This window comes from Macrotis lagotis, chromosome 1 (genome assembly GCF_037893015.1).
Source record: "Macrotis lagotis isolate mMagLag1 chromosome 1, bilby.v1.9.chrom.fasta, whole genome shotgun sequence".
NCBI classification, from domain to species: domain Eukaryota; kingdom Metazoa; phylum Chordata; class Mammalia; order Peramelemorphia; family Peramelidae; genus Macrotis; species Macrotis lagotis.
This window is the reverse complement of record NC_133658.1, coordinates 838,583,312-838,603,514: the sequence shown is the minus strand read 5'-3', so window position 1 is coordinate 838,603,514 and position 20,203 is coordinate 838,583,312. Positions and strand designations below refer to the sequence as shown.

At 36.1% G+C, this 20,203-nt stretch overlaps 1 protein-coding gene across 1 annotated transcript in view; it reads left to right on the top strand.

Moving 5' to 3' along the window:
* The window catches only part of LOC141507547 (NACHT, LRR and PYD domains-containing protein 12-like), a 122,086-nt gene that overhangs the window by 24,043 nt on the left and 77,840 nt on the right, over nt 1–20,203 (top strand). The window contains exons 3-6 of the mRNA XM_074215302.1: nt 3,777–5,421; nt 7,587–7,835; nt 11,984–12,085; nt 14,083–14,123. Of these exons, the coding sequence (XP_074071403.1) occupies nt 3,777–5,421; nt 7,587–7,835; nt 11,984–12,085; nt 14,083–14,123 (2,037 nt within the window). The remainder of the gene's footprint in view (nt 1–3,776; nt 5,422–7,586; nt 7,836–11,983; nt 12,086–14,082; nt 14,124–20,203) is intronic.

The window sequence follows — 20,203 nt, the reverse complement described above, 5'->3', positions numbered from 1 at the left end:
TGAACAAGACCTTTTGAAATTGTCAGTCATGAAGGCTTTTGGAAAAATTTTATCAAAATTTAATTGCCCAAAGTTAATCAGTATTATTTGTCAATTTCATTAAGCCGTGCTTTCCAGAGTTCTGGATAATAGACAAAGCTATCATGTTTTCCCAGTCACCAATGGAATGAAACAGAGTTGTGTGCCTGCTCCCATTCTTTTTAACATGATGTTTATTATAATGTTGTCAAAAATTTACAGTGAGTACAAACATGACATCAATGTCAACTGCCACGTTTATGGTCAATTATTTATCCTAAAAAGGCTACAAGCCAAGACTAGAGTGAAGAGAGAGAGTTAGTACATAATTATTTATTCACAGATGATTACTACAATCATTGTAAACTCTGAAGCTGATAGGCATCAAAGTATCAATCAGTTCTCTGCTCTCCTAATTTTAACCTAACAATTAAACTTTCAATTTAAAAAACTGTGTCCCACTAACTAGAACCACACCATCTATATGTAGATCCATCAGTTACAGAAAATTACGATGTTTTGAAAACTGTGTATAAATTCATGTACTTGACAGTATACTTTCCAGGGAAGTACACATTAACAATGAGATATTCATACACATATTACCAGAGCTCCCTCTGTACTTGGGAGACTGAAAGAAATTGTGGGTGAGAAGAAATATGAGAATTCCCAAAGTGAAGTTTATGAACCTTCTGACTTCATTATTATCTGCCTCTGAAATGTGGATAGTCTACAAGGACCATGTCAGGAAATTGAATCACTTCCATTTGAATAGTCTTAGGAAGATTCTGGAGATCAAAGGACATTTTTCAAATGCTAAATGTAAACTTACCTACAAGATTATTTTCTAGAGGACTCACACAAGGCAAATGCACACGTGGTGGTCAGAAGAAGGGATACAAGAACGCTCAAGGTCTATCTGAAGAATTTTGGAATTGACTATGAAACATGGGACACACTGGAACCAAACTGATCAGCATTATGTGTCCTCATCCAAGTGCGTGTTGTCCACCCTGAGCAAGCCAGAGTTGAAGAACCTCAAAAATATATGTAAGTTGTGCAGATTTAGAGAATCCATACCAAATTTTCACTTGAAATATTTGTGCCTGACCTGTGATTGAGCCTTCTGAGAACCTATTGGTCTGATCTTCCACAGTTGGACATACTGTAACTTGACTCTATCATAGAGATGTCATTTTGGTCTTCTTCAAGAACAAAAAATAACAATGAAGGATAACAACCAATAATACCTCAGCTGCTATTTGTTTTTCTGCAAAATATCTGGATTGGATTTTTTTTATTTAAGGCAATGGGGTTAAGATAGCTTGCTCAAGTAAATGTCCTTCAAATGAGGAATGGTTAAAGAAACTGTGGTATATGTATTTCATGGAACAATATTATTCTATTAGAAGCCAGGAGGGATGGGAATTCAGGAAAGCCTTGAAGGATTTGCATGAACTGATGCTGAGAGAGATGAGCAGACCCATAAAAACACTGCACATACTGACAGGTAATGCTCAACCTTGATGGACTTGCTTATTCCATCAGTGCAGCAATCAGGGACAATTTGGGGCTATCTGTGATGCAGAATGCCATCTATTTGCAGAGAAATGTAGAGTTTGAACAAAGGCCAAAGACTATTACCTTTGATTTAAGGGGAGGGAACCATTATCTCATTATGTAATTTTGGTATCTCTTATACTTTATTTTTTTTTCCTTAAGAATATGATTTCTCTCTCATCACATTCAACTTAAATCAATGTATACCATGGAAACAATGTAAAGACTAACAGACTGCCTTCTGTGGGGGTGGGGGGAGGGAAGCAAGAATAGGGGGAAAATTGTAAAACTCAAATACAATTTTTCATTTTAAAAAAAAGAGTGACTTGCCCAAGGTCACAAAACTTGACAATTTTTACTAAGTGTCTGAGGTCAAATTTGAACTCAGATCCTCCTGACTCCAGGGCTGGTGCTCTATCCACTTGGTATACCCTGGATTTTTTCAAATATATTTTAAAGGCATCTTTTAATATCACCTAAACTTATTCCAATGTCTTGTTTTATCAGTCTTGTGTAGATGAAATATTTGAACCCTTTGAGAAAGTGCTTATGCTTATCATGTGTCAGCCTATAGATATTTATTAAGTACTTACTATGTGCTACAGTATTTAAGACTGGAAATAAAAATAAAAATAGAAATGACAGTCTTTGCCCCTTCACTATAACACTCTAAAAATGGGAAGAAGAAACAGAAAAGTTTGAATTTGGGGAAATGCTTGGTAGTGAATTTTCTGAATGCAGCCTATAGGGAATGAAGAAGTTACTAGCCTGAGTGCCTTCCTTAAATGGAAGTTCTCTATGGAACCATCCATTCTGATAATAAGAACGTCAAAGTGTACAGAGCTTTCAATGTGTTATTTCCCTGGCTAGAAGAACTTTCAGGACCAAAGTGATTCTTCAGACAGGGAAGAACAAAATCATATTGGGAACTACAGTGAAATGAAGAGAGAACTAGACCAGGGGAGTAGAAATACAGGAAGGCATATTTCAGCTCAGTACTAGGCAGGACTCCCAACTGTTTAGACTAGTCCAAAATGTGAGAAGCAGTCTCATGATGTAATGAGTTCTTATCACTGATGATTGTTATGAAGAGACTGGTCAAACTCTTGTTGGTGATATAGAAACTTCCTACAGTACTTTGCACATTCTAGAGATGTTAATAATAGGTGTTAATAAGTGTTCTTTGAAATTAAAATAATTAGCTGCTACAAGTAAAGGTTTGATTTGATAAGGTACTTTGCAAATGTAATACTGTGATCATTGCACATGGTTCTTGTCATCAAACAATAAGGAATACTGTAGAGTAGTCAGTGATGAAATCAAAATGGGTATAACAGAAATGAAGTCTAAAGGAGATGAGAAATTCCTTGCACCTGGAGATTTGTCTTGGGTTTTAAGGAATTGACAAGATTTGGATAAAGAAGAGGAGATAGTTTGTGATAAGCATAAGACAATCCACCTGATCCTTGCCCTATCACTGCCTGTCTTTTATGCCTGCAATTCTCTCCCTCCTCATCACTATCTCCAGGCTTCCCTGCCTTCCTTAAAATCTCAACTAAAGTCCCACCTTCTGCAAGATTTACCCAGTGTCCCCTATGTTAGTGGTTTCCTGCTGAAATTATCTCCAAATGAGTCTGTATCTATTTGTCTATAGTTATATATAATTGTTTGCATATTATTACCTTATTAGATTGTCAGCTTCTTGCAGACAAAGACTTGTCATTCTTCTTTTCCCCAGCTCTTAGCAGACTACCCGGCCTATATTAAGCACTTAACAAATATTTGTGAATTGAAATTTGACTGAAGCAATTTAACATTAACTAAGCAGTGGAAGGTAGGAAGCTCACAGTCTATTTGGGGCAACTGAGAGGGATGAACATGTAAGAAGATCTTGAATTGTGGGATGAGCATGAATTTTCTCATATGAAGAATACAAAGAAACTGAAGACTCCTGTTTAGGTTGTATTATTGTCAAGGATGTGTTTCAAAGATATCACTTAAGTTCTAGTGTAGACAGGGTTGGGACTTACCTTGCACACCATCATATGTAAAGGTGAAGGAAGACCCAGAGAAAACATTTCACATTTATGTGAGTTTTGGGAACAATGATGCCCAAACCATTATCTCCGGGACTATTTACAAAGATGCCCCTGCAGATTTAATTCTTAACATTTATACACTGTTTCTTATAACTTTAGATGAAAGAAATAAGTACCGGGAACGAATGAGAGAAAAATTCCGGTTCATGAGGGAAAAGAACTCTCGTCCTGGTGATCATGAACTCTTTCACCTCCGATTCACACAACTGCTGCTGCTTTTGAAGAACCGTTACAAGGAAGAGAAAGAACATGAACTCATGGTCCGAGGATGGAAACATGCTGAGGTCATGGAAAAGCTAGGAATGCCTATAAATGTGTCAGATTTATTTGATTATCCTAAAAAAAAGATAAAAAGAAATGTCCAACCCTGCACTGTTGTGTTGCAGGGGGCTGCTGGTATTGGGAAGTCCACCCTGGCTAACAAAATAATGTTGGATTGGGCAGAGGGAAAACTTTACCAGAAGAGGTTTGACTATGTTTTTTATTTCAGTTGCAGAGAACTGAACTCATTAGGAGAGAAAATAATGAGTTTTGCTGATTTAATTGCCTTTCACTGGCCTTTCCCACAGGCTCCCATGGCACAGATCATATCCCAACCAAAGAGACTTCTTTTCATCATTGATGGTTTAGATGAACTGAAATTCTCTTGTAATGAGCACAGATATGATCTTTGTAAAGACTGGAAGCAACAGAGGCCAGTGCCCATTCTGCTGAGCAGTTTACTAAGGAAATTCATGTTCCCTGAAGCCTCCTTGCTACTCACTACAAGACTCACTGCTCTGGGAAAATTTCTTCCTTTGTTAGAGAATCCACGTCATGTGGAGATTCTAGGCTTCTCTGAAAACCTTAGGAAGCAGTATTTCTGCAAATTTTTCAAAAATGAGGATTTAGGTAAGAAAGTCTTTAGTTTAGTAAAAAGCAATGTCACACTGTTCACCATGTGCTCTGTTCCCCTGATGAACTGGATTGTCTGCACTTGTTTGAAACAACAGATGGAGAAAGGACAAGAACCTGTCCAGGCTTTGAAAACAACTACATCCCTATATATGTGTTATCTTTCCAATTTAATCACATCTAATGACAAGAACATTATACCTCAGCACTTAAAGGGCCTTTGTCAATTGGCTGCTGAAGGAATCTGGGGAAGAAAACTGCTGTTTGAGGAGGAGGACCTGAGGAGACATGACTTAGAGGCAGCTGATGTCTCTGCCTTCTTAGACATGAGCATTTTTCAGAAAGACAGTGATTGTGAAAACTGCTACAGCTTCATTCACTTGAGTTTCCAAGAGTTTTTTGGTGCCTTGTTCTATGTAGTGAACACAAACAAAGAAGGAGTGAAAAGCCCTGACTCCTCCATTCCAGATATCAAAAAGCTTCTGGAGGAGTGTAGCAGAGATGATGCTAGCTTTGTGGTCCTGGTGCTGCGCTTCCTGTTTGGCTTCCTAAATGCAGAGACAGAAAAGGAGCTGGAGAGGAAGTTCAGATGTAGAATGTCACCAGAAATCAAGTCACAGTTACTGCAATGGATTGAGGGAGAAATTAAAAGAGATTTTGATCAGTCCTGGTTTCCTAAAACACAATTACCAGGGTGGTATTTTTATTTATATGAGACTCAAGATGCTGAGTTTGTAAGCCAGGCATTAACTAACATCCAAGAAATTGAAGTACGAGTTTTCCGCCACTATGAAGCTCAGAGTGCAGTTTTCTGCATCCAACACTGTCCTGGAGCAAGGAGAATTTGCTTGTGAGTATTTTCATTTCTTATGTCTTGAAGCCTTTACTAGGATCTTTGCAAACAGATTGAACTGTTCTTATGAGGGAGCCCAGTTGTCCTTTCAGATTTGAACATGGGGCCAGTCCAGATTGTCACCCTGGCTTTTGTTTGGAGACACAGAGATTTGGGTTAAAGGGCTAAACATCAGGCATGGTTGTATTTTTATTTGTGTCTCTGGAAAAACTAAGATGGCGTTCTTTCCCACCATTTATGTGTTTTTTAAAAACCCAATAAAGGTACCCCATGTTGGATTAGTTTTTGGCAGCAAAGAGATCTCTGCTTAGATGACATTATATCTTTATGGAAAAAAATGATAAAACCTATGCACAAAATTTCCATATCAAATTAAGATTCATCAAATGATATTCTGTCCAGGCAACAGATGTTCCGCAGAGTGTGAAGGAGGACAAGTACTAGACAGGAGGCAGGGGGTGGGGCATAACCAATTTCCAGGTCTGTGTCTAGCAGGAAAAAAAGTCTCTAGTCTTGTGGGTGTTATAGATGTTCCCTCTCCTTTAAGAGATCTCAGGCAGTGATTGTTAGGGGAGTAATATTGTGGCACCAGTTCTCGGATTTGTAATCCTTAAAAAATGTCCCTTGTTGAGATAGCAAAGCCGAGAGAAGTGGAGGGAGGGAGAATAGACCTCATCCCATGGCTGTTAGTGATAGGCAGCTTCTCTTCGTGTCCTTAACTGGATTCTAAAATACTCTCCTTTGCACTGATGGCTCATAAAGGACAAAGTAAACCAGGCTTGTTCAAGGTAGAATTCCAGATTCATCTTCAGCCTTCTTCATTCAGGCAACTGATTCTGAAGCCCACCCTGAAGGTGAGGGGAACAGACTAAACTTTACTCAGTCTGTTCTTCAGATCTTCACACTTTGGAATCCCTTGAACATATGAGATGGATCCTCAGGAATCAAGGTCCATGGGCAGCCAGTTTCCTGCTAGAATGAATCATTTTAGTATGTCATCAAGCAGATGTTTCTGAAGCTCTTTTGTTGACAGAAGTTGTCTTTACTCCTGAATGGTGTTTCATGAGAGGCTGCTGGGAAGTAATTGTGATCAAACTTTCTGAGCTTTCTTCTTAAGATCTTTGGGTTCAGTTTTCCCCCCCTTTATATTCACCTATCACTATCTGACCCCTTTTATCTTTGATGAAAGATTTCATATATTAGATATCTCCTATGTACAGAGCATTAGGTTAGATTCTAGAGATACAAAGGGCAAGGCTCACAAGGAGATTCAGTTGTCCTTCTGTTATCCTTGGGGTGGTCATACATTACTCTCCTCCAGTTGCTCTTAAAATCCTTAGGACCTTCTCCAAGGGCCTTATCTAGGAAAGTGAGAGGCCTAAGGTGAAGCCCAGCTCCCAATAAAATTAGAATAAAATAAAAACTGAAAGTGCTTTAGAAGGGGGAAATAACAATAAAAGAAGCCTAAGCAGTGGTTAGGGGGGTAATAGAAAAATAGTCTTATCCCTTTATCTTGGCTGAGGTTGGGAAGATTGCTGACTGAATATATTCGTATGAATCTTAGAAATCTAATTAATCTCTTTTAGCACCAGTTAGGAGTTTTATCTCTTTTCTGCTGTGATCCTTTGGGAGTTGTCATCTATCCTCTATCCCAACAGCAGGTCCTCATTACAAATTCCCCAAGTGCTGAGTCCTAGAGAGGTTTCTGGGTATAACTGGGCCTCCTCATATTCTGAAACACTGAGTCGATGGTCATGAAATCTGGATCTCTGTGCACATCAGAGATCTAGAGATCTTCACTAAGATTTCTTTCTTCTCAATGCAGGTTGACTGATCCAGACTTTGCCTTCAACTTTGCAAATGACTATAAGGGGTTTGGGGTAATATTGATAGTGTAAAAATTAATAGTGCTAAGAGGGAGGCAGGGTGAAGGCCAAATGGAACTGACAGTGGTTAGAACTGGAATTTGTATCAAATATTCTGACCTTCAGACTACCAAGCATCTAATCCTACCTGTTCTAGTCTCTCTGAGAACTACTGTAATTTGCTGTTGGTTCTTTTCATTTTTCCTACAGATGAGTAGGCACATACATTAATATTGGGAGGCAACTTGAGTGCCATTAATACCCACATTAAAATTCTCCTCTTATTTTTCTCTCTAGTTCCTGTGATTTTGCCTTACCTAATGGCATTTGGCAAGATGTGCTCTCTCTAGTCAGCAAGAATCAGAACCTGAGAGAACTCAAGCTGTACTTGGGTGTTAATGAATCATGTTGGGATGTCACTGATGATGAAACAGGATTTCCAAACTGTCAACTGGAAAACCTTTCTGTGGAGCCAGGTCCAAGTTTTCTACTGGAAAATCTTTGTGAGAAACTAAGAAATCCAAACTGTAAACTGGAAAAACTTGTGTAAGTTTTACCTCATCCTATAGCTTGGCTGTCTGTCTATATAGGAGTAGGGAAAGTTAGGGAAAGGACAGAGGAAGATGTGAAAATAAGGTCTTAGGAGGAAAAGAAATGATTGTTCAGAATCTAAATGAGTGGAAAGTAAGACAATGAAAAGAATGTTCTGGATAGAAGACAAAGGGATAAGATACATACAGTTCTTCTTACCATTATTATTTGTCAGTGTTCTAGAAATACTAGTTATAATAAGAAAATGAAATTAAAGGTACTCATATTAGCACAGAGAAAACAGAATGATCAGTATTTATAGATGTCATGATAGTATACTGAGAAAACCCCAGAGAATCTGTGAAGAAACAAATTAATGATAAGATTATTGATTTAAAGTTGGAGAGGACTTTGGATACAATCTAGTTCAGACCTCTGATTTTACAGATGAAAAAGTCAGGTTCACTGACATTAAGGGACTTGCCTAAGTCAAACAGGTAGAATTTAAACCAAGGTCATCTGATTCCAGATCTAATGCTCTTTCTATTGCAACATCAACAAGGTAGAAGGAAACAGAATTTATACCCCTGCACATAATGAGCAAATCATGCATTTCTGTAAAAACCAGGAAGAAATCATGATAAAAGTTCTCTGTATCAACTTTGATTTCTCTGGAACTCTTGCCCTATATCACCAATTAGTTGTTGGACATTTCAAATTAGATATTTTTAGGCATCTCTGATTCAACATGTTTAAATAGGTCATCAACTTTGAGTCAGGAAAAGCTGGGTTCATTTTTTGTCTTAAACAGAATCCTGGATGAGTCATTTACACCTCCCTGTGCCTTGGTTTCCTCATCTGTAACATGAATTTGAAAGGGATGGACTCCAAGGTATCTTCCTCATCCAAATTAGCAGAATTCATTAATCCCTCGCCCCATCCCACACCCAGAAATCACTCCTTTTCCCACAGACCCCTTTTTCTGATAAGGACACCACCATTATTCCAGGTATAAAGGTTAGCAATCTTGAACCGTCCTTAGTTCTTCATCCTTGCTCATAATCAATAGCTAGAGCTTATTGTTAAGAAGAAAAAAAAATGGCAATGAATAAATGACCATATGAAAACATGATCCAAATCACTAAGTGAGAGAAATTTATACTAAAACCACTCAGCTTTTATTTCATATGATGGAAATTATTAAAGATGACAAAAATGCGATAGTAAATCTTGGGATTACTATGTTAATATAGGAACACTACTACTCTGTTGGCAGGATGATAAATTGGTCTAGTTATCCTTGCTGACCATTTAGAATGCTGTGAAAAATTAGAAATTGTCTAATAGAAAGCACTTTGTTCAATTATACGTTAGTAAACTACTCATTTAGAGGTAACATGGGAATTTGTTCCTATTCCACAAGCCATAAACGAACTCCCAAATTAAAACTAAACTTCAGATGTAAATACACAAGTGAATTTCATAAATCATTCAAAGAGCAATTAATTCTCCTAGTACACAAAATATTTGCAAAAATAAGAAAAGGGAATCTTCTCATATTTTTGTATGATATAAATGAGGTCTTGATAAATAAACCAGGGAGAAACAAAACAAAGAAAGCAATCCAAAGACCTAATTCAAAACCCTAATGAGAACTGATGCAAAAAATTATAAATAAAATATTATTCAGAAGGCTGTACCAATATGCTATAAGATCAAACACTCTGACCAGTATTAGTGCAACACATGGAATATTATAAATGAATTAATACATGTTAATAAAAAAGTAAAAATCATATGATACTATCAATAAAGGCTGAAAAATATTTTAAGTAAATCAAGTAAAACTTTTTTAAATTAAAAACTTTAGAAATCAGTGAAATCAGTGAAATTTTCTTTACTATGGCAAATTGTCTTTAAATCAAAGAACAAACATTAAGCAAAATGAAGAAACAGGGATATCGATGATTTCCACTGTTATTTAGCATGCTGTTTGAAATGTTAGCTAGAACGATAAGCATAAGCAAAGAGAAAATTAAATTATCCCTTTTGCAGATAATATGATGTTATACTTGTAGAATTCTAGAGTTAGTTATTTTCTAAAGTCAAAAATTAAATAATAACTTCTGCAGTTTCAGAACATAAGGTAAAATCACATAAATGATCATTCCTCTTTGCATCAACAAATTATACAAGAAATGCTAAAGAGGAAATACACTCAAATAACTACAAAAATGATTTTTAAAAATTGAGAATATATAGCTACCAGAATCCACCAAGAAATCCCATGAATCTTAGTTGAGTTAATGGCAGTCCTAAATAATTGTAGATATATTGATATTTCTCATTAGTAGGTCACATCAATATATAAAAAATGATCATACTACATAAATTTATCTTTTTCACTGCCATGCAATTCAAATGTGCAAAAGAATGTTTTTTAATGACATAGTAAAAAAATAACAAAATTCACACGGAAGACCAAAAGATCAAGAATGTCAAGGAAGTGGGGGCCATTAAGTGGTGCAGTGTTTAGAGAATGGGCTCTGGAGTCAGGAAAACATGAGTTTAAATCTGACCTCAGACATTTAATAATTACCTAGCTGTGTGAACTTGCATAAGTCACTTAACCCATTGCTTTGCATAAAACAAAAAGAATGTCATGGGTGAAAAAAAGAAAGGAGGCTCACTATTAGGTTAATATATCAAACTGTATTACAAAGCAGTAATAATAAAAATAATTTGATACTCATTTAAAAAAGATCAATCACTATAACAGTTCAGTTATACAACAAAAAGAAGCAAACACATTATTATATTACTTGATAACTCAAAACTCCTAGCTTTTGGGGAGAAGGATAGACTGTTTGGAGGGGAGCATCAATTTGCAGGAAGCTACATGACAATCCAGTTGCAGAAATTAGTTTGGAGGAAACATCACAACATAACACCATATGTAGCATAAGCTCCATGTGGAAATAAAATCTCAATACAAATGTCTACATCCTTAATTAGAGGAGTAAGGAAGAAATCAATTTTTAGATGTATACAGAAATGAGAAATTCATGATTAAAAGTGAGTGGAGATCTCATAAGGAAAACCAACAATTTTAATTATTTAAAATTAAAAATTTTTGAAAAATTTAATATAGTAAAAATTTTAAAGATAAAGAGGCAATTAGAAAAATAAATTCATTAAGTTTCTCTGGTAAAGTTCTCATGCTCATAATATACAAGAAATTGTTTCAAATTTATACAAGAAAAATAATTCCCCAATACAGTAAATGGTCAATGAATATGAACAGGGAGTTTTCAAAAAAAAAAGTGACAAATATCATGAAAAAATGATTGAAGTGAAAGTAAAAATGAGACACGAGTGAAGAAATATTATAAATCAGTAATAATTAGATAAAATGTAAATTAAAGCAAATTTGAGGTTCTACCTCACAACCTATCTGACCAGCAAAGAAGTCAAAAGTGGAAAATGATAAATGTTATAGAGATTGTGGGAAAGCAAGTAAACAAATGTCTCTTTGGTAGAATTGTTATTGGTCCAGTCATTCTGGGAAACAGTTTAGAACTATAATCAACATCAGATTTGCCTCCTAGTTGACTGGTTTTCTGAAGTTTTTTTTTATTTGAAATAGTTTCCAAATAAAAATAAATGTTTGTATGTCCATCCTGGTATAGTGATGCAGTGGTGAAATGCCAATGATCTTGATTCTTCTTGTCAAGAAAGAGGAAGTGAAATTAATTTCTCTCTGTTTTCCCAAATTATTATTCCCAATAATTCCTAATCATCATCAACTTCTTTCCCATTTTTCCCCCTTCATATGTCATGTGGTTAACCCAATATAGCACAGGCTATATTGCTTTTATTTTGTTTAGCAGAGAATCAGAATAGGAAGAATGAATTAGCAGATTAAAAAGATCAGAAAGAGGCAGTTTTTAAGAACAATGGACTGATTAGGATAGAATGAAGATGTTAGAGAATAGTGGTTGTAATGGAATGATAACTCTGACCTCCTTTCCAAAGAGTAATGAGAGAGGTAAATTCTGGGGGGGGGGGGGAACGATTCATTTAACCTGTGGTTATGTCTTCTCCAGATTGGAAAGACTCAGGTTACCTTATTCATATTTTGAGAATCTCTGCTCTGCTCCCAGTTTGAAAAGCCTGTACTTGAAAGATGTTTTCTTTGAGGATGATGACACGGAGCTACCAAGGAAGGCCTTGGGAAAAAACAAGTGGCAGCTACATACATTATGGTGAGTCCCCATAAATGTCCTCTATTTAGAACCTCCTGAGTATTATGACCACAAAGTTAAAGTAAGAGGATGAATGGGGAGGGTGACAAAATCCACCTGTCTCTTCTCCAGACTTTTGGGACCAGTTTATTTAAGAACTGCCCTTACCCTCTGATATCTTTTTGAAATGTCTCTGAGCTCTCATGATCAAACTTCATGAATTGACAGGTTTCCTCTTGTGTTATCTTTCTCCTATATTTCTTGGGCTAAAGGAGTTCAGTTCTGGTATGAGAAGGATGAATTTCATTGAGGGGCAATAATAGGGAGAAATAATCTTAAAATCTGCCTATTCAACTGTCATCACAATTGACACTATGGCTTTCGTCTCAGCTGAAAAGTTGATGGAAGTAGGGGAGGTACTGAAGCAGCATGTCAGTGACCCCAAACTGTGAAAAGACAGAGACAGTTAAGAACAAGGAAGACATGACAATTTCCATTGGTTAGTAAAGAGAGAATTATTGAACCACAGTAAAATAGAGAAGGACTATTCTCTCCACCACTGTGGATGCTATACCTCTATACATTTTTAGCTTCTGTATCACAAAGTTGGTTTATATGGAGATTCATTGTCTACAGACACACAGATACACAGAAACAGACACAGACACACACACACACACACACACACACACACACACACACACACAAAGAGTCACTTCAGATCTTTTTATACAAACTGTGTTGTCAAAACATCCTGTACTTACACAGTTGATTTTTTGAACACTACTAATACATTCAGGATTTTTGTTTGGAATCCAAGTGAAGCTTTCTGGCCTCTAACTTAAAAAACACACCTTCTTTTCCTTTTGAATATTGAGATTTTTTGTCCTTCTCTAGTCCTGTGGCAATTATTCCTTTCTTCCATGTCATATCTAAACTTACCAACCAGCTGATCCACCCTCACTAGGAAGCTACCTATTTTAGTGAAACCAAAGGTCTAGCCCCTATCTATGTCTCTATTCCCTATTCCTAATACAAGTGTAGGGGCATAACATATTCTGAATGGGAAAGGATGTGTATGTAGTTTATTAAGCAGGGGGAATTTTCAAAGAAATGAATGTATTGAGGAGGGAATTAGATTTATTGAGTATGATGATTCTAAATGAACTTTGATACTAAGCTCTTTACCACTGACAACTGGGGAATGAATGAGTCCTGCAGAATGTAATTAATCATGTTTTTTCCTGAGTTTCCTACCCTTTAAAATAACTTGTTCTATAAGATTATCTGATTATTGTCTGGATATATTTTCCTCCTTTCATTACCAATGAGAACCTGAAAAACTTGGACCTTAATTATAAGAACTTTAATAGTGAGGGTGAAATGAAGCTTCTGTGTATTAACCAAAATTTTACTGAGCCATCTCTAACCTGGTAATGACAAAGTAGGCCAGTACTGCTATGTGCCCATAAATCATATAGTAGCTTATTAATCTATTTCCTTTTAAGAAACTGATTTGTAAATCATGGGATTGTTGCATTCCTTGGAGTGCCACCTTGCTGTTGTGGACCCTATTTTTTACATAATCATAAGTGGGTAGATGAGTTATAGAACAATCAGATTTGGGGCTTATCCCTAGATAAGCCCACCAAGGAGGACAATACTTGTGACCATCCAAGTAAGATACTTGTTGGAACAACAAAGTTGATTGTATAGTTTTGGTTGTATAGTGTAATAAAGAGCAGGACTGATAAACTTTACTTTACATAGGCAAGTAAAATTTAGGGCAAGACCTATCAGGATTTATGAATGATTTCTATTACTTTCTATTACTCCCAAGTCCTGAGGTTGCCAGTGAAAAGGATCTCTAGAAACTAAATATTATTATTAAGTTCACTATTCATATCATATTAATCAAGATAAAATCATGACATTTGACATAAGCAACGTATTGGCAAAATAGGATTGTAAACTACAGGCAAAGGTGAGTCTATGTGAGTATTCATTGGGCATCTTAGGTTTGGTGGGAAGGAAGAACGCATATTTGGGGAGGGAGCTTGTAAGTTCCTCTCTTGAGGTAGATTTAGGAATCAAGATCTCACATTTTAGTTGGTATGGGGATTGTGTTTCTTCTGAGAAATTGTCCAGATTGCTTAGGGATTTCTCAAATTATCTCTGAAAAAAATAATATATTTATTAGTTCCAACACTCTCAAATGGTAAACATTTTTCTCTCACACCCTGCCCGTTTTTTTTGTTTCTTTTTTGTTTGTTTGTTGTTTTTGTTTTGACTATGTTAGAGGGCTCCTTCTAGAGTGAGGAGGATGAACAGGACAAGGGGAGAGGCAGAACAAAGCTTTGATGAGGTAAGGAGGACCTGCCTTGTTTATTTGTTCCATAGGCTAGAGATGAAGAAATTATATTTGTTTCTCAAAGCCACTGAAGAGTGACCAAGTGGATATAAACCTCAAAAGCAATCTTTTCTAGAAAGTTATCTTACCTAAACTTCTGGGACAGAGCCAAGATAGTGGTGTGAAGCTAACATGCTCCCAGAGCCTTTCCCTACCAAAGATAAATGAAGCCTCTGCACTGACATTCAAGCTACAGATCCCTCCAAGAAAATGAGATCCAAAGAAATTTGCAGCTGTAAATATTGAGGAGGATCTTTAATGAAGGTCTGTCTCTTTGGAGGAAAAGAGGAAGTAAAGTCCAGGAAGCAGGAAAGTGGGAAAGCCAATGGAAGATTTTTAGCCACAGTGCAGCCCAAGTCTCAACAGCTTGACAACAACAGAGCTCCCTGCAGCTAGATAGCAAACCAAAAGGTAAAGTCCCAATCCCAAACAAAATCTAACCACTGGGAACACTGGGGCAAATGACAGGACTGGATTGGGAACAAACCACTGCTAAGTCAGAACCAAGATACAAAAGAGTAAATAAAATTCTGCTAAGCAAAAGCCTGAACTGCATAGGCAACATCTTGGCCAGCAACTAGTAAGGGACCAAACCCCAGCCCCAACAAAAAGACTTTGTATCTATACTCCCTCTAACCCAGGAACAGAACTAAAATGCCAAAGATGAATAAAAAAAGCTTTAAAAAGCACTTACTATAGAAAACTTCTTTGCAGATAAAGATGATAACAATACCATGTTAGAAAAAGAAATCAATGAAAAATCATGAACAGGGGAGATCTCAAAAGAATCTATCATTTTGACTCAACTACAAAAGCTCCTAGAAGAGCTTAAAATAGAATTTAAAAACCAAAGAAGGGAGGAAGAAGAAAAATGGAAAAAATAGATGAGAGTAATGCAGGAAAATTATGGAAAAATTGACCTGAGAATTCAGCACCTTTAAAAAGGAAACACAAAAGATAATTGAAGAAAGTAAGACTCCCAAAATCAGAACTGAGCAAATAGGAACCAATGAATCAACAAGATTACAACATTCCATCAAACAAAATAAACAAGTTGAAAAAAATGAAGAAAATGCAAAGTACCTTTTATGAAAAACAAACAACCTGGAAAATAGATCCATGAGAGACAAAATATGAATTATCAGGCTACCAGAAAGCCCAGATCAAAAAAAGAACCTAGAAAACATCATGCAGCAAATTATCAGGGAAAACTGTCCAAATCTGATTGAACAAGAAGACAATATAATTATTGAAAGAATACACAGAACCTCTCCAGAAAGAGATCCCAGGATTAAAAACTCAAAGGGCTGTTATAGCCAAATTCCAGAACTCTCAAATAAAGGAGAAAATACTACAAGAAGCAAAAAAAGGAAACAATGTAAATACAAAGGAAACACAATCGGACTCACACAGGAACTATCAGCCAAATCATTGAAGTACCAGAGGACCTAGAATATCATGTATCAGAGGACAAAGCATATGGGATTACAACCAAGAATTTACTACCCTGCAAAATTCAACATAATATCAGGGGGAAAGATGGATGTTCAATGAAATAGAGGACTTCCATAATTTCCTGACATAAAGACCAAAATGAACAGAGAATTCATTTGCCAAAAATAGGAATGAAGAGATTCGTGAGAAAGAAAATGAAAAGGGAAAGGAAAAAACAAAACAAATGTTAGTCAAGACCATCAAATTGTATACAACCCTAAAAGGGAAGATATAACACTTCTAACTCTTGAGAATTTCACTTCTCTTAAGATAATTAAAGTGTCAAAGATAATTGAAGAGATTGGACTTAGAGTATATGGATATAGTTGGACCCCGTCTCTGCACTGAAGAGGTCCAAGATGACATCACTATGTTTGAGACAAAAAAAGCCCTGATGAAAAGCAGGACAATCCCTGATGAAAAGTAAAAAAAAGGCAGAAATAAATTTAAATATTTTGATTCTTTACTTTAATTCTGCTGTACTGACAAAACTTAGCACTTTCTCTGATGAGGGCATCATAAACTGAGTGGTCCTGAGTCAGTGAGTCCCAAAACTTACAGTTATTATTTGTTAAGTTCTCAAGGGAGATCTTCAGAGCTTCCTAGGGCTTAGAGCCCTCTGAAATTCTTATAGTTAATTAAATCAGAGTTGGACTTAATCCTTACTTTACTTAACAATGGCTTAAGTATGGGGGGGGTAAAGTGTGGGAGAAAATAGGCTTGCAGGGAGGGGTACAAATAGTTTATGAAACGATTTGACTTTGGGTGATGGGTGATGCTTTGATCCATGAGATTTGGATGTCCTTGAAAAGAGGACAAGGTAAAAAATGATGAAATTTAAGATTCATGAAAAAATGTACTTCTAATGAGACAGGAGAGAGGAGGGTATTTAATGACTTTGATTCAATGTTGCTTATCAATCTGTGATGGTACTTTGATAACACTTTGAGCTTCTCAAGAAATCAATTAATCAAGCTATGATTGATGATAAATGGTTAGTAGTACTTAAGTGATAAATAACACCAGGTAAAGAGGCACAAAGATCTATAATTTTAGAGAGAAAGAAGGGAGGGTGTGAACAGTGAGTAAATTCTTTTCAATGGATTTGGCTCAGAGAGGAAATAAGATACATTTCCATTTGGGTTTAAAAATCTATCCTACTCCACAGGGGAGAGGGTCCAGGGGAAGGGAAGGATAAGGGAAGAGGGAACTGATAGTGAAGGTATAAGTGAAAATAAACTGAAAGTTAAATTTTAAAAGAAAAGTTAAAGGGGAAAAAGAGTAAAACTTTGGTGAAGAGGAATAAGAGGAAAGGAAAGAGGAAAAATATAAATGGATAAAAATAGCATGGAGGAACATACACAATTAGTAATCTTAACTGTGAATGTGAATGGGATGAACTCTCCCATAAAATTGAAGTGGATAGCAGAGTGGATCAAAAACTGGAATCCTACAATTTGTTGTATACAAGAACCACATTTGAAGCAGAAATACACACAGGTTAAAGGCAAAAGGATGGAGCAAAATATATTATGCTTCAGCTGAAGTAAAAAAAAAAAAAATCAGGGGTAGTGATCCCAAGTTCAGATAAAGTAAAAGATAAAATTGATCTCATTGAAAGGGATAAGGAGGGGCGGCTAGGTGGCACAGTGGATAAAGCACTGGCCCTGGAGTCAGGAGTACCTGGGTTCAAATCCGGTCTCAGACACTTAATAATTAGATAGCTGTGTGGCCTTGGGCAAGCCACTTAACCCCATTTGCCTTGCAAAAACCTAAAAAACTAAACAAAACAAAAAAAAAAGAAAGGGATAAGGAAGGAAACTACATCTTCTTAAAAGATACCATTGGTAATGAAGCTTTATCATTATAAAACATGTATGCTCCTAATGGCACAACATTCAAATTCCTAGAGTAAAAACTGAATGAATTACAAGGAGACATAGACAGCAAAACTTTAATAAGGGGGACATCAACCTCCCTCTCTCAGAACTAGATAAATCTAAACACAAAATAAATAAGGAAGTTAAGGTGAATGAAATCTTAGAAAACTTGGATATGCTAGACCTCTTGAGAAAACTTTACGGGGATAGAAAAGAATATATCTTTTTCTCAGCAGTACATGGCATTTATACCAAAACTGATCATGTACTAGGGCATATAACCAAATGCAGAAAAAATTAATGCATACTTCTCAGACCATGATGCAATAAAAATTGCATGTAATAAAGGGTCAAGAAGAGATAAACCAAAAACTAATGGGAAAATACATAACTTAATTTTAAAGAATGAGTAGATCAAACAGCAAATAATAGAAATAAGCATACCAAAATTTATGGGATGCAGCCAAGGCAGTTTTGAGAAGAAACTTTATCTCTCTAAATGCCTATATGAATAAAATAGAGAAAGAGAAGATCAATGATTTGGGTATAAAGTCTCCTCCAGAGTCATCTTGGTCCAGTGACCAGATATAAAACAGGATGACTGGAGATGGCCCTGAATGTGAAGAAATCAAAATTACTTCCCCAAGCTCACATAGCTAGTAAGTGTCAAGTGTCTATAGCTAAATCCAACCATCCATCCTCCTGACTATTACCACTACATTCACCATGCCTGCGCTAACTCTTTCTCCCCTGCAGTTGTAACATGAGACCACAGACATAGTAGGGAACCACACACATAAAGGCAGAATGGAACCATGTCAGGTTATCAAAGCTATGCTTAGAATCCTGCAGTATTAGAAGGTTCTTCAATCTTATGCTCTTCAGTCTCCAACCTTCCTCTTCTCTGTGAGGCTAAGAATGCTTCCTATCCCATCTACTCCCAAGGCTTGTTGCTTGTTGATTGAGTATAGTAGGTCTGGAGATATTGGTATTAAACTCTGAAGAAACCTTTATTCTTAGAGGTGGTTTTTCCTTGGGACTTTTTGCTTTGTCTTAGGAGAACAACAGCTTCACCCTGACTTTTGCTTATTTCTACTGCTCTCCATTCATTCTGAATGAATATTCTTTGTGGAGAAAATATGGAAACCCTAGAGGCTTTCTAATTTACTTCTCTACCATTTCCTAAAATCCTTTTGATAGTCTTGTTTCATAAAGTACCATAATATTTCTTAACATTCATTTACTACAGTTTGTTCAGCCATTCCATATTTAATTTTACCTATTGTTTTTTCCAGTATTTTGCTATCAAAAAGTTCCACATTAATATTTTGTTGCTTTATATAACTTTTCTTTCTGTAATTGAAATCCTTGCTGAATATGCTCAGTAGTGCCACTTCACTGTGTTAAATGTTAAGAGTTTCTTCATTGACTTTGGGCACAACTTTACATTTTTTGTCCAGAGTCATTAGACTAATTAATTCATGGGTATATCAAAGGTATATATATATATATATATATATATATATATATATATATATATATATATATATATATGTATATGTATTTCTGGCTTTCCACATTTCTTCTAGAGTTGACCATTTACAATTTTTAACATCTTTGCCAACTTTCTAAAATAGGTGAAGTTCAGAGCTGTTTCAGTTTGCATTTCTCATATTAGTGATTTGGACCAATTTTAATATTCTTTTTTGATTATTTGCCTTTTTCTTTAAAAAATTGCTTGTTCATATTTCTTGACTAATCTATTAGTGGAAGGCTTACAGTTTTCTATCTGCTTCCTACTGATGATGGGGAAATAGCCTTGAGGAATGGAGTTTTAAGAAGTGATGTGGATTCATTATGGGTGACAAAATCACTTGGCTCTCTGACTCAAGAAGTTAAGAAAAGGCATAAACTTATATTCACAGGTTACTAGAAAAGGTTCATAAATTACTACAAAAAGTTCACAGGTTAGGTTCTTTAACAATGTGAAGAGAGTGAGTTCTAAGATAATTAAGTCAAGAAGAAACAGTTAAAAAAACAGATAAGAAGAAGGAAAGAGAAACAGCTACAAAACTGTGACTGGGCTAAGATCAACTAGGATCAGCATGGAGAAATGGGTTGGCCAAACCTTTATAGGGAACCAAGCTAACCTCCTGGGCAGGACAGAGTCCAGGGAGAGGATCAAGGAGTGACCTATTTGGATGTGACTAGAATCAGGCATACACATTGGAAGGCTAAGAATCTGGTGGAGGGGGTGGGGGTGGGGGAAGAGACTAAAGTTGCTTGCTATTATCTTAGTGAATTTAAATTTGAGAAACTTAAACTGAACAATGAGTAGAAAGTCAGAAGTTCACA